General features: G+C 40.7%; 1 protein-coding gene across 2 annotated transcripts; it reads left to right on the top strand.

Moving 5' to 3' along the window:
* srebf1 (sterol regulatory element binding transcription factor 1) lies at positions 1–15,502 on the top strand. 2 transcript variants are annotated; one of them, XM_041995935.1, is made up of 19 exons: positions 1–375; positions 2,383–2,931; positions 6,587–6,762; positions 6,887–7,027; positions 7,127–7,345; positions 7,487–7,601; positions 7,801–7,958; positions 8,301–8,517; positions 8,620–8,804; positions 8,935–9,196; positions 9,458–9,624; positions 10,080–10,248; positions 10,393–10,501; positions 10,694–10,803; positions 11,505–11,637; positions 11,793–11,958; positions 13,022–13,237; positions 13,537–13,648; positions 14,033–15,502. In XM_041995935.1, exons 1-19 carry the CDS (start codon positions 270–272, stop codon positions 14,251–14,253), a joined length of 3,531 nt encoding a protein of 1,176 aa, XP_041851869.1. In that variant the 5' UTR covers positions 1–269; the 3' UTR covers positions 14,254–15,502. The 2 variants fall into 2 exon arrangements, with proteins under 2 accessions (XP_041851869.1, XP_041851863.1); XM_041995929.1 differs by having other exon boundaries at positions 2–375; positions 6,587–6,768.
* Positions 15,503–15,736: the final 234 nt, after the last annotated feature.

The raw sequence follows: 15,736 nt of genomic DNA, 5'->3' as shown, positions 1-15,736 counted from the left end.
ATGAGCTTCAGTGTTTGGCTTGGTTTGACAAGTTACCTAGGATGATTATGGGGGTTGGAGTGAGTAGTCAGTTTACACATCAGTAGGAATAATAATAAAAAGAAAAAAAGGAGAAAATAAGTTGGGACTCATCTTGCACACATTTCAGGTAGACTTGGAAACCGACTCGTTGTCAAATGTAGCGACGTGAGAAGTTACCGATTTTATTTTCCTGCTGTGCTATCCGAGAGCAACTTAAGTCTACTCAAGAAAAACAGACACAAGTCAAGATGAACCGCCTGCCTTTCGACGATCCTTCGTTGGATAATCTGGATCCAACACTGTCGCTTAATGACCCTAGCGATATTGACACGGCCCTCTTAAGCGATATTGATGGTAAGAACTTACATCTTACTGTTCTCTACGCCAGTCATATTTTAAGAGCTAAGGCTATAACGCTTGCTAATTTCTCCTGCATAGCATGTTTTTTTTTTTTTTTTTTTTTTAGTTTCTTGTGTGTTCTGCATCACATAACATGCAAGCATCATAATTACCAATTAACAGGTTTTTATAGCTCATAGCTTATCTTTCATCGATCATAATTAAACTAGCTAACGTTAGCCATTAGCTGCTGAGTATTTTTAAAGCTTAGCAAAGCAAATGGAAGCTTATATTATTAGCCGTTTCAACAGATGTTTTTAAAACAATGAGAAATATTTCCCATACACACACATAAAATAGATATAAGTCCGAATGATCATAATAACAAGTTTGCTAAGGTAATATGTGAAGCTAACATTCTGCTAAACTGTCGCGAGCGCGCCCCGCCCCCAACACGCTCCACAGACTGGGGTTACTGTCGTTCATTCCTCTTTGGTGGGTTCAACTGTCTCACTTGACCGGATTGACAAATATTGTCTTTTACTCTTTACCAAGCTGATAAATTGTATAATATATTATTTACAGCCACAAGCTCCATTTAAGATTATTTTTAATGTATGTATGTGTGTTTGTGTATATATATATATATATATATATATATATATACAAACACACACAAACACGCATGTAGCTTTTATGCGTACCCTGTAGTTTTTTTGTTTTTTATTGTCCTGCATGAAAGATTTAAGACAATTTAAGACATTAATTAGTGGTATATTATTTTCTGAAGTTTTCCCGCGATGATATACGTTTTATGATATTGGTCAACGTGTAATGTGATAAGTTGGACTGCGTAAACAGTATATGGCAATGCATATCCTGCGACCGTGCTCCCCAAATATGACCGACTATAACCTTCAGCGACGCTGCTCGATGGTAACCTCTTGTAAAGCTAGACAGCTCTCCCTCTCTTTCCTGTCTTGAGCTGATCAGCATAGCAAGGCTCAGAGACGTGCTCTGATTGGTCAAGAACGATCACCTCATACACAACACTCATTTCAGGCTGCTGCGTTGCACTGCAGACACACACAGAAATGCATCTGTTAAGTTAGACCATGCAAGTTAGATTTCAGAATAAAAAAAAAAAAAAATATATATATATATATATATATATATATATATATATATATATATATATATATATATATATATATATATATATATATATATATTATGCTAGTTTTCCACCATCCATTTATGGCACAGCTGCAGAATTTCCTATGTATAGCTGACTACATATGGACTGACAGCAGAAGACCAACTGGTGCTTTATGTATTTTCTATAAAAGTTTTTAATGCAAGGTGGTTTTGTGTTTGAACAGTGTGCATTAGCATATTAAGTAAATAAAGTAAATTAATTCAGCTTTGAACTTTGGTTCTACTCCATGCCAGAATTTTTTGAGAATGAAAGAATTTTTAATATATTTTTTAACAGTTTCTACCTGTTTTCAGTAGCCACATTGATATTTAATAAATTTTAACAACTTGGCAACCATGACGTAGAAATAACAACTTAACAACAAAACATTTTTACTTTACTAGTATATCATCTCAGCATTTGAATAGTTTGTTTATTCATACTTGAGTTTGACTTTGACATTAGCTTGTTGCTAGAGAGATGTGCAAAACCTTGTCTGCAATGCAGTTATATTTGTATTAGATGTTCTTTCTTTACACTGACTGTTTTTTAAGTGTTGTTTTAATTGCACTGATATTTTAAACGCTGCACTTACAGGTTGATGGGTTTGTAGCTTGCAATTTAGTTTACAATGCAGGGGATTCCGTTTTTTACTAAAATGTTGGCTCTGTTATTCATAAACTGAGAGCTGTATCTCTTATTAAATGCTAAGTTCTTATAAATTTACAGCTCAATCTGTGTTGTTTGGATTAAGTAGTTTTAGATTTTTTTCACTAATTAGTCAATAACATTTCTAATGGTTCTTTATTTCTTTTCTGTTGCAGACATGCTTCAGCTTATCAACAACCAGGACATGCAATTTGGGGGACTCTTTGATGTCCATCCCTTTTCAGGGGGCACACCCACAGAAGAGATTCCTGGTTTATCTCCGACCACCTCAGCTGCCCCTCCAATCGCCACTACCACACCTACATCTTCATCTACTTCTTCCATTTTAAGTAGTAACCCCCACTTGGATGCTCTCCTGGGCCCTCCCATCACCCGTAGCTCCTCCACCCCAGATAAAGCTTTTAAGCATCCCACCTTCCAGCAGTCTCCGCTGTCTCAGGTTCCCAATTCCACCCAGAGGCAGCAGCCACCCTCCCCTCAACAGGCTCCAAGCCTTGAACAGCCACAGGTAGAACAGCCCCAATCAATCCTCAGCCAATCTGCCCCTACCCAGGCAGCTTCTCCCCATGGCTCACCGGGACCAAATCCAGCATTTGGCACCACAACACAGGCTCTTTTCACCACACTTGCACCTCAGACTTCACCTCAACCCCAGCAACAGCCTCAGGCCAGAATCAACTATAGCAGCCAAAACACCTTCACAGGTAAGCACACCTTTTGGGTGATTAACTTCTTTTTAGATGGAAATTCCAGTGCCTTAATAATTAAAGGATCTGAAAATGTTTTCCTAATGCGACATTACTTTGGATCATTATATCAATCAACAGGGCTTAAAGTATTCCAGCGCTGTGCTGGATCTCCGATGTGCGATGTTTTTGAAGTGGGGGGAAAAAAAGTTACAATTTAATAACTTGATCTGTGCGCTAATGTAGACTGTTGTCATGTTGGGCCATCTACCAATGTTATGAGAGGATCGCTGCTTTGCTCTCAAATGCATTACTAACTAATCAGAAGCCAAGCGCGGCCTTGGAAAAGGAGTGGTTGAGATCCAGTTGAAGTTTAGATCTACGCTATCGGCTCTTTAGATACGACAGAGCAGAGATGTTGGTGAATACTGTAACTGTAAACGTTGGTACCTCAGTTTTGTTGGTGGGATGGAGGGTAAGCTTGTGAAGCCTGGTTATTACCTGATATTCATGCCTCATATTTTTAGATACATGCTCTCTGTCTCTCCGCTCCGCTGGTAGGATTGTGCACACCTGAGTGAGCGCACACACCTGTCTTTGCACATAGAGGCGGTGGGGAATTGTGAGAGTGCAACCATTTACAGTCTGAAGTGGCATGCCATCATTTAACTAACATAAATAACATCAGGCCGTTTAGTTTTTCAACTCTATGAGCCTAGACGGCAAAATGTTCAGGGATGCACCCTGACCTTGATGAAGTTAGCTTCTGATCTGTTATATACATAAAGGGTGAATCTTTTGGGGGACCCAGACCACATTAGACCAGGTCCTGCTAAAAAACTAACACTAAGGATGTTCAAATCTGGACTGAATTATTCTACAGAGCATGAAGAATCATAACTATTTAATGAGCCATTCGCAGTTTCACCGTGTAGACTTGCATGCTAAGCTTATAATTGTGAAAGCTTTTATTATATTTGTGAAAATGCAAATAAGAGTAGTTTTATAGGGGTTTTCTTTTTGGCATGGAGAGCACATTAGACTAGGTCCTGCTGAAAAACTGTACAACTTGGTATGTTCATATCTTTACTGAATTATATGAAATTATTTTATGGAGCTGGTAGATTCATTGAAACTGATATGTGAAACCTTTATTCAAGTTATGAAAAAGGCCCATTTATTTATTTATTTATTTATTTATTTATTTATTTATTTATTTATCTATCTATTTATTTATTTATTTATTTATTTATTTATTTATTTATTTATTGCATCTATGTAAATGTATGCTTAGAACGTAAAATGAAAAAAAAGTCACCATCAAGAAGGTCTCTAATATTTTGTTGGACCGCCTTTAGCTTTGATTACGGCAGTATTTGCTGCGGCATTGTTTCGATAAGCTTCTACAAAGTCACAAGATTGTTGTCCATACAGTGTTGCATTAAATTTTCACCAAGATCTTGTATTGATGATGGGAGAGTCCAACCACTGCACAAAGCCTTCTCCAGCATATCCCAAAGATTCTCGGTGGTGTTAAGGTTTGGACTCTGGTGGTGTGAAAGTGATGTCTCATGCTCCCTGAACCATTCTTTTACAATATGAGCCTGATGGATCCTGCATTGTCATCTTGGAATAATCCTGTGCCATCAGGGAGGAAAAAATTTAATTGATGGAATAACCTGCCCATTCAGTATATTCAGCTAGTCAGCTGACCTCATCCTTTGAGCACATAATGTTGCAGAACATAGACCTGACCAACTTTGGCAATCCCAGATCATAGCACTGCCCACACAGGCTTTTAAAGTAGCAAGTAGACATGATTTCTCTCTTCTTACGATGACGCGCCCAGAACTCTGGAGCAGGGTAAACATGACCTCCTTCCATTGCTCCAGAGCAAATTGAGCTCTTGAGCAAATTGAAGCCCTTTTCTGTGATTAGCTTCACTGATAGGTGGTTTTCTTATGGCTACATAGATGTTGAGTGCCAATCCCTTGAGTTCCCTATGCACTGTGTGTGCAGAAATGCTCTTACTTTCATCATTAAACATAGCCCTGAGTTCTACTGTTGTTTTTCTTTGATTTGATTTCACCAAACATTTATCGTAAGTGATTGCCAATCACCATCATTCAGGTTTTTTTTCAACCACATTTTTTCCTGGAAGATGATTGTTCCCCACTATATTTCCAGTTTTTAAATAATGTGTTGGACAGTTATTAACCCAATTTTAGTAGTTTCTGCAATCTCCTTAGATTTTTTTTTCCCTGCTTGATGCAAGCCAATAAATTGACCCTTCTTATACAGACTAGCTTCTTTTCCACAACCACAGGATGTCTATCCACATGGTTGTTTTAAGAAACGGGAAGCTACTCATTGTATCAGATGGGGTTAAATAACTTGTTGCCAGCTGAAGAATATTTGGACATCCAGTAATTATCCAATAGGAGGCTCATACCTATTTGCATAATTAAATCAAGGTGACAACCCTTTTGTTTTGGCCAGTAAGTGCATTTATTTGGCTGTGACTTAGTAAATTTTTCCCATTGTATTATCAGTGTGTCAGTCAGTTAGAAAAAGCACTCTGAATGCATGCGTTAACAGTTGAATGTGGCTTATAATGTTAAGTTCTTTCAGTCGAGCTCTGCAAATTACAATCGGTGTATTAGTTCAGTTATCATGTCTGTTAAATATTAATTCAGTTTAAAGTCTTGATTTTTGTTGTATCACCTTTTATCTAAATTGTCCATCAGTTGTAAATGGTTTAGAAAATAGATGCCGTGGAGTTTTAAAGCAGATTGGTGTTAACTGTGTGTTTTCTAACAGTTCAAAATGTAGTGCCCAGTGAGGTGGCTCTGCTTGTGTATTGCACATAACAAACAAGGGCAACAGGTTATTCGTTCTCAGCTGATCGCATATCCTTGTTGTAATCAAATAAACTTCGTTTAGCAGTGTTAAGAGTCCAGCTAAATAGAACTGCTTTTTCTGGACAGTGCTCATTGTATATGTCTTGTAGATGCAACAATGTATGTGCATTGTATAAAGTTTGCTATATATGTTTGTTCATAGCGGTAAGTTACAAAGAAAATAAAATAATAATAAAATCCTTTGACTCAGAGTGAACGTGAGAGAGGTAGTAAATTACTCATTACTTTTTTTCTTAGATGCAACAAATTTTTATTGCTACATGATAAAACTGACAAACCCTGATAGTTAGGTAGAAGCAACAATTATCCCAGCTGTAGCTGATAAGCAATCTAAGATGACACATTGAATGTTATCAGGTAGTCGTAAGGGCAGACAGGTCACCTAGTTGCATATAAACCCATTAACAAAGGTATTTGTAATGATACAGTCTTTGTGAAAATGCTGTCTTAACCATTAGAGAAGGGCATTTTGCATAGAAATGAGTAATTAGACTTTTTTGATTGGATCATGCTATTATAATGATAAATATACTGTAATTATTATTTGGTTGGTTTACATTTTCATTTTGTTTGACTTTTTATGTTAAAAATTGAGTTGTAGCTTTTGTTAACTTTATGCTGGAATCCAGTATTACTCAATAGAAAACTATTTCTTTTTAATGCACTGTTGGATTTTATGGGGAACCAGTTTGTATCAACACTTAAGCTTAATTTAAGGCTGAAGAAATTCTTGTGCCATCATTGTTTTCCAGCTGCCAGTCCCAGCAGTGTGAGCACACCTGCCACCAGCCTGTCGTCCTCCCCACCAAGTGCCCAGCCAGTGGCCATTCAGACACAGCTCCATGGGCTGACCACTGCCTCTCCCCTACTGGCCACATCAACAAGCCCTCCTGTTCAAACCATAGCATCTCATGTACAGCAAGTACCTGTACGTGTGTGAAGTTGAAATCCAAAAGCACCTGAATGGACTTACAAACTGAATGCACTATCTTCATTTGCATTTTCTGAATATTTTGGTGTCTTTCCTTTTGTGTGTGTGTGTTTTTTCTCAGGTGCTGTTGCAGCCCCAGTTCATCAAGGCTGAGTCCCTGCTGCTCACTACTCTGAAGCCTGACCCCTGTATTGTAACAACTGTGGCTTCCTCGACATCCCTGGCCACCACCACCACCCCAGGCCAGAGCACTTCTCTGCAGGTAGACACATGAATCCATGCAATGTACTTAGCTGATGACTTAACAGCTTAGGTTATGCATGAGATGTTTATTTTGTTGTTACTTAATCTACTCCTCCAGGCCTTCATGGGTGGGGGCACAATCCTGACTACAGTGCCTGTGATGGTTGATGCTGAGAAGCTGCCTATCAACCGCATCGCCATCTCTGGTAAGCCGCTGGGCCAGCCACACAAGGGGGAGAAGCGCACAGCTCACAACGCCATTGAGAAACGCTATCGCTCCTCCATCAACGATAAAATTGTGGAACTTAAAGACTTGGTGGCTGGGACTGAAGCCAAGGTAGAAAATAGAGTTTGTGATGATCCGATTTTGATTCTTGTCATTACACCTTGCTTAAAATGATGTTCATGTAATCTGTTATAAGATTCTGTTTCAACCTTTTAAAACATTAAGTTTCATTAAGTCTTTTCTCTTTCTTAGCTCAACAAGTCTGCAGTGCTGAGGAAAGCAATAGACTACATCCGTTACCTGCAGCAGACTAACCAGAAGCTCAAACAGGAGAACTTGGCTCTGAAAATGGCAGCCCAGAAAAACAGTATGCTCTTAAAACTTTCTCTTTCTGTACTCTGCTGCTGCCGCTTATTGCGAATACGGCTTTTAGTTGATCTTCTGTGATGAGGTCTCTTATTGTAAAATGATACAATTAAAAGCGGTCTCGTGTGGCCTTCAACAAAATTTTGAGTTTTGTTTTTCTGTCATTGATAAACTTTCTAACTGTTCTCTTCTTTATTCAGAGTCTCTCAAGGACCTTGTTGCCATGGAGGTGGATGGTCAGGTAGAAGTAAAGAGTGACCTGCCCACCCCACCAGCCTCTGACGTGGGCTCCCCAACCTCTTTCTCGCACTGTGGAAGTGACTCAGAGCCTGACAGTCCGATGGGGGAGGACACAAAGGTGTGTAGCCCTGCTTCTTTTCAGTCTTCGTCCCCCCCCAATGTTTTATGCCATGAAGATTCAGAATATGCTGCGGCTATTAAGAAGCCAGCTGAAGAAAGACATTGAATCTCTTCTTACTTTAAAGATCATGTAATTATCTCAGTACAATAAGATATACTTATACTACTATGATTGTTACATTTTTTCTGACATGAAAAAAGCCAAAGAAAATTGTAGGGATCTAGCGACCTTGACAGCAACATCTGACAGCTTACATACTGTGCAGTCGCTATATTTGTCAATACTTGCGACAGACTGATCAACACTAATCTAGTCTCTCTGGACTTTCCTATGTGGTAGCCAAACACTGGCATGCTGGACCAATCTGCAGCAGGTGGCAATGCCGGCGGCATGTTGGACCGTTCCCGTATGGCATTGTGTGCTTTCACCTTCCTCTTCCTCTCCCTCAATCCTCTGGCCTCACTGCTCTGCTCATCTAGTGGCACCTCTGCAGGAAGCACTGCAAAAGTTACCACCCACCATGCAGGCAGGAGTGTCCTGGGTTTGGATATCGCAGGTATGGGCTGGATTGAAGCTGGAATAATGATTCTACTCACAGCTGCTATTTACAATATAAATTTTCTTTTTCCTAAATTACTTTATTTGTGGTAATCTGTAGCTGACTCTTGGGGATGGATGGATTGGATGCTCCCAACTATGCTGGTTTGGCTACTTAATGGAATTCTGGTATCGGGGGTACTGATCCGACTGTTGGTGTACGGAGAGCCTGTAACCAGACCTCATTCGGGATCATCGGTCTTGTTTTGGAGGCACCGCAAACAGGCTGATCTGGACCTTGCTAGGGTAGTTTTTTTTTTTTTTTTTTTTTTTTTTACCTGTCAAATAAATCATATATAAAGGTCTTTGTTGAGAGTATTGCATCATACTCAGCATCACCATTTAACAGTTCTTTCACAATTTATCTCCTTTCCAGGGAGATTTTGCTCAGGCCAGTCACAACCTGCGGACTTGTTTGAAGGCTCTTGGTCGCCCCTTGCCCACCTCCCAGTTGGACCTTGCCTGTGCAGCACTCTGGTCTCTACTAAGATTCTGCCTCCAGCGCCTCTGGGTTGGCCGCTGGCTGGCTGGCAGGGCTGGAGGCTTGCGATCTGATCGCCCCCTGCAGGACGATGCATGCAAAAGCAGCCGTGATGCTGCCCTAGTTTACCACCGCTTGCACCAACTTCACATGACAGGTTGGTTGTGGGGAAGATGTTGTAGATTAAATCAGTCTGGTAGACTGTATTTTACAGGATGGATTACTGAGGTTATCAGGCATTGAAGAGAAACTTAGAGAAATGCTAAAATGGTTCCTAATTATATACTAGAATAATTTTTCTTCCCTATTTTCCTTTTTATAATAAAATTATTTTGTTCATGAACCCCCTTATGTTTTATGTGGAATGCTGGGTTTGATAAATTATAGTGATTTTCTTGTACTCTGATCATGCTTACAGGGAAGCTTAATGGCAGCCACCTGTCAGCAGTGCACATGGCTTTAAGTGCAGTGAACCTGGCTGAATGTGCTGGCTCATGTCTGCCTGTAGCCACTTTGGCTGAGGTTTACGTCTCTGCAGCTCTACGAGTCAAAGCCAGCTTGCCAAGAATCCTGCATTTCACATCTGTGAGTCCCTTGTGTTTATGCATGTGCCCATTTTTGTTGTGTTTTTGCTCAGATGCTGTTAGAGTAAAGTACTCACACACATTGCTGATGGCTCTATGGAGCTCATGTGATTCATATGCAAGCAGAAGATAGTTCAAGTTGACATTTGGTTATTTTCTCTACTGTGGCTTCTAATCGCAAGTATTGTTCTTAATAAACCCTAGAGCAGGACTTAGGTCCTCATGAGCTACTGTCCTGCATTAGATGTTTCCCTGCTGCAACACACCTGACTAAAACCAGTGGGTCATTAACAGGGTTGTGCAGAGCTTTTTATTTCAGTGGGGTGTGTTCTAGAAAGGAAACATCTTAAACCTGCAAGGCAGTAGCTTATAATAACGGGGGCTGAAGATCGCTTCCCTTAAATTTTCACCATTTGAAATAACTTTGACCCAAAACCTGATATTTGTCCCTGACAGCGGGTGTTCCTGAGCAGCGCACGTCAGGCATGTCTGTCATCCAGTGGCAGCGTGCCTCCTGCCATGCAGTGGCTTTGTCATCCACTTGGCCACCGCTTCTTCGTGGATGGGGATTGGGCCATTCGCAGCACACCTAAAGAAAGCATCTACAGCCAGGCTGGCAACACTGGTCAGTGAATGCAGAAGTTTATTATGCCAAATCTATTCTGTTGAATCCTAATGATATTTTCTGTCTACAACCCAGCTCCCTAACATATTCATGCTCTCTGACATTTGTATTAGTAAAATAAATGGTTTGTTGTTGCTCTTACAGTGGATCCTCTGGCCCAGGTGACTCAGGCATTCAGAGAACACCTCCTTGAAAAGGCTCTTCACTGTGTTGCCCAGCCTCATGAAGAAAAGAGTCCCAGCCAGGGCGAAGGGTAAGATCATCAGACATAACAGCAGAGTATTTGATTCTTCTTCATCCACTTTTTATGTCTTTCTATATTGTATGTTTACACAGAAATTTAAATGGACACCAAGAAAACGAGGCTGTTCATTATGATGCTTATTTAAAAGTGAATAATTGTGGATGTTGCAGCCATTTGACCAGTAACTGTTTCTGTCATCAGGGAATATGCAGATGCTTTGGAGTACCTCCAGCTGTTGATAAGTGCATCAGATGCCGCTGGTGCCACCTCCCAGTCCTTTGCAATCGGTTCCAACATGGCTATTGTGACTGGTATGTCACAATGGAAGCTGTTCGTGCTGCTTTTTGTCTGTTTGATAAATGCACCAGAAGATAAAAGATCAAAATTCAGAGTCCTGATTTGGGAGTTACATTAGCATCTCCTGCATTTTTCCCTTATTTGATCAATTTGTTAGATTGCCTCAATGGACTTGTTAAAAAAAAAAAAAGTCAATTTTTACCTAACTGAAGTGAAGCAGCTGGATTTTCACTTTCACCCTCCCATCACTTTCCTTTGTTTTCACTGATCACTGATCTGAGCAAAAGGGGGCTGGGTGGAAGGCAGGTATTTGCTAGATTACTTCATTTATCTTCAGCACTGTCAACTCAGTGATCACCTTGAGAGGAGGGAGGGAAGTGAGCCTGCGTGGGGATATTAATAGGAGACTTTTCTTGGCATGGCCTGAGGTTGCTCGCACTGTGTTAAAAGTCTGTAAGTGTGTGTGCTGCCCATTCTAAAAACTGAATATTTTTTTCCACATGAAGCAGTTGTGAAAATCTGTGCTTTCTCTCTTTGCGTATCACGACAATGCCAAGGAGACAAATAGATTTATACAGAGGTCAGAATATGGACAGCTGCTGTCTGTGTGTGCTGTCATGTATGCAAAGTCTGAAAGATACCAGTGGGGGATTCAAGCATTTGCATATTTGTTTGTCTGGTGTCCAATCCTTAACTGGTTTTCTCCAATCTTCAGGCTGTGACCCGCACTCCAAGTGGTGGTCTTCAGTTGCTATAGTCATCATCAACTGGCTCCAAGGAGATGACGCTGCAGCAGAGAGACTTTATCCGACCGTTGAACATCTGCCCCGCAGTCTGCAGAATGCAGAGTAAGTTAGAAATGTACAAGTTTAAATGTGTTTTGCATAATATTGGCCTGTTAATGCCAAGCTAAGGTGCACACACTGACACTCGCATGCACCACTTTAACCTGTGTACTTCATCTGATTTTTATTTTATTTTATTTATCCCCTTGTTCCTGCAGGAGTCTTCTGCCGAAAGCATGTCTGAACACATTCAGGGCAGTTAGGGCTCTGCTGTCCAAGCCAGAAAACTACCAGGTGAGTCTCAGCTACATTGACAAGGCCAGCGCTCTGCTCCGAGACAGCCTCAACCTGGGACCACACTGCCACAGCTCCACTTTAGATAAGGTATGCACACAGGAAGCCACAAGGCCATTCCGATTTGCACACAGAAGTGTAACTGATATTTATTATTTCTGCGAGGGAAATTTCAAGAAGGTGACAGCATTTGCATGAGAAAGAGAAAAAAACTATGCAGACATTGACACATATGCCTGTAAGTAAATAAGCAAGTAAATAGAGGAATTTACTCACACATGCATATAATCACTAGAGTGTACATCCACTTTAACTCTTTTCCATAATACAAAGCCACACACCTTACCAGACAAAGTTTCCCCTTTAGCAACTCCATTCTGTGATATCTCAGTGTCTTACCCTGTGGCATTGAGCAGATGGTTATACTGGTGGATATGTAGCTCAGAAAGCACACGTGTGTTTGTCTGCATGTCTATGGCCAGAGCTGTAGTGCATTGTAGTTGCATTGCATGTGTGTCTCATTGGAGTGCAATGTACCTGCAGTGCAACACAGAACTGGGCCACCAACAGCAGAACATGCACACAAAGAGATGGATTTTGTGTTGGGATATATTTTCTGCTATAGCAAATTTCTGGTTTCTAAAATATACTGTTTGAATTGATACAATTTTTTGACAAAAACCATTTTAAAGAGTGTAAAATGAAAACAAATTATTGTAATTCCACTCAGCATTATTTATTACTATATTTCTTACATGCTTTGGGGAAAAGCATCTGCTAAATGACTGTAGAATAGAGTGTCTTAGCTACATATTGTTTCCCTTAGCATTGCATTTTTATTTCAGGTTACAAACAATTTGGGGGCTAATTCAGGGATAGGCAAGTTTGGTCCTGGAGAGCTGCAGTCCTGAAAGTTTTAGATATTGCTTTGCATCAACACACCCGATTCAATGAATGAGTCACTAAGCAGAAGTTGATGAGCTGTTGTATCAATTTAATTTGAACCAGGTGTATTGGAGCAGGGAAACATCTAAAACCTGCAGGACTGCACCTCTCCAGGATCTAACTTGCCTACCCCTGGTCTAATCCATGCTACACTTCAATTCAGACCTTCTTTAAAGCAGCTAATGCCAATCCTGTTGATTTTCTTTAGGTCGTTGAGTTGCTGTTTTGTGATCTGTTATTGGTCATGAGGACCAATGTGTGGCGTGTGCAGCAGCAAGGAGCAAGTCCCGCAGGACCCGGGTCAGTGGGCACTAGTAGCCCTTTGGGCCCTCATCAGGCCTCTCCACCAGAGCTCCAAGGCTTTCAGCAAGATCTCAGCTCCCTACGCAAGCTGGCACAAAGCTTCAGACCTGCAATGCGAAGAGTATGTAAAACACTGTTGGCCACTACTTTTTACCTCTACATTTCAATCCTTGCATACACAGACAAGCATACTTCCCATTCATGTATTTGCAGGTAGAAGATATTATTTGGGAGGTGTCACAACACACACACACACACACACACACTCACACACACACCCCTTGAGGCGGGCGTTTAGCAGCCTTGTTCACAAGGCTTCAAAGCCTCTCTGAGGTAGAGCTGAACATTGTGTGACTCATCATCACTCACTCTTGTCCCTCCTCCTGCCCCTCCTCCTCCTACTCTTTCATCTTTTTCCAGTTGTTCCTTCATGAAGCTACAGCCAGGCTGATGGCAGGAGCCAGTCCTACCAGAACTCATCAGCTTCTAGATCGTTCACTAAGGCGCAGAGCAACACCTGGAGCCAAGACAGGTGTGTGTGGACACATGACTGTTAATTTTACAATTCGTCCAGTTTGCAGAAGCATTTTAGAATTTGTATAATGGTTTATTATTTTAGGTTTGTTTTTAAGCCAAAGCATTTTAAGATTGCAGTTTAATGTGTCGATTGGATGCTTCTCCTTGTGTTATGGTCATAGTAAGCCTCTTACTAGCCTTTTATTATACAAAAAGTAAATAAATATGACTTTGAAGCAGCATGCAAAGCTTGAATATCATAAATAAATTTAGATGAAACATAGTAGAATTAAAGTGCACTGTGTGTCACTGAATGATTGTAATCAGTTATTTTAATCGCTTTTTGTCTGTCTTGGCTGTGGTTACCATGGTAACAGAACGTTTTGTTTTATGTGTGCAGAGGAGTGTGAGACACGGCCAGGCCAGCGGGAGCAGGCAGAGGCTGTGATGCTGGCATGCCGCTACCTTCCTCCCTCCTTCCTGTCGGCTCCAGGCCAAAGGGTGGGTATGTTGGCTGATGCAGCCCGCACCCTGGAGAAGCTGGGAGACAAGAGGACCCTTCACGACTGCCAACAAATGATCATAAAACTGGGAAGCGGCACCACTGTCACCAACAGCTAGAGCAAATGGAAGGGGGAAGGGCTGAGAGACTTGCACATATAGTGTATATAGAAACATCTCTGACATACAAGTGCACACAAAGAAAAACACATTTTTTCCATGGACAAAACCATACAACCCCCTCCCCCCAGACCCCACATCAGAGGGCACTTACAGAGTTGACACTTTCTTTTTTAAACTGTGCTTTGTTTCCAGAAAATAGAATTTTTCTCTTGTCAAAAGCAGAACCTCCTTGTGATAATCACCGCAGTGTCACAGTTTGACCACAGAGAGGAGCCACCACATCTTTGAGATGGATGGTGAGACGTCAGAAGTGTGTGAGAAGCATGAACAAGTTGTTTGCCCTGCACTCACTCCTTGTCGCCCCTCCCCCAACCAATCTGTTTGGCAGAGCTGCACCTTCAACAGGAAGGAGGGCTCAATGTTTGGGAGTGACAGGCTGCACTGGTTGGCTGCAAGGTGAGGTGTCTCTTTGTTAGTGGGAGAAAAACGACCAAAATGTTTGGTCTGACGGTGGGCCGAACAGTGGGAAGCCACTCCACATGTTGTTCAAATACTTATGAAATTTATTTGGATCGTACTTCCTTGGTGATCAACGGCCCGAGCCCCATGTCTTGATCTGCACTAGGCCTCCAAGGCTGCTTTCAATGAGATAAAGAAACATTTGGCTTTATGAAGTTATTTTCATACAGGTCATATATTTGTTTTGCTGTGTATATATTTTAAAATGTATTTATAATATGTAAGATCTTTGATTAAGCTGTATTTTGCATAAGCAGAGTGACAAAGTGTATTTTCTTCCGTTATGTCAGTTCTTTGCAGTAGTCTAGGTTCTATAGTGTCCAAATGGTATGTCATCAAGATCATAGTCTGAGTTGACCATTTGAGCTGTTGGACCTGTTTGCAGCTATGACATCAGAAGTAGATGACAGTGTCTGATATTGGGATATGACATAAAACTTTGTAGACATTTTCAAAATAATTCAGTCCTTTTTTAAACAGTATCCAAAATAAATGTTCAGGTTTATCTTATATTTCTTTGCAAGTCCAACACAAAGGCAGTACTTCCTCTTTAACTTGTTAGGAAAACCATCTTTTTTTTATGTAACTAATGTGAAATTATGGGATTGAGGTGATTGCAAAATGGCTGAAAGTATTGGTCATTGTTCTGTAACTTACATCCTTTTTCTCTCTCCTTTGTTGTTGAGTTTCATCATTTCATGTAAATATTAAATCATTTTGTAAAGAATATGGCAGCGTTTACTGTGATGCTTTCATGCTGATAAGATGGATAAAAGCAGATTTGAAGGTTCCTCGCACTAACCTAATTATGCAAGTAGGGCATTTAAAAAGAGCTGAAACTTTCACCAGATGCAAAGCAGAGATGGATGCGAAATGTAAGGTGTGTTGTGCAGCACAGTATTTTTACCTATTAATTAATGAGTGAATTCCTCAGACAAACTTCATATTTTTTTTGCTTTCT

Source organism: Melanotaenia boesemani, chromosome 2 (assembly GCF_017639745.1).
Source record: "Melanotaenia boesemani isolate fMelBoe1 chromosome 2, fMelBoe1.pri, whole genome shotgun sequence".
NCBI lineage: Eukaryota > Metazoa > Chordata > Actinopteri > Atheriniformes > Melanotaeniidae > Melanotaenia > Melanotaenia boesemani.
This window is presented reverse-complemented; position numbering and strand designations above follow the sequence as displayed.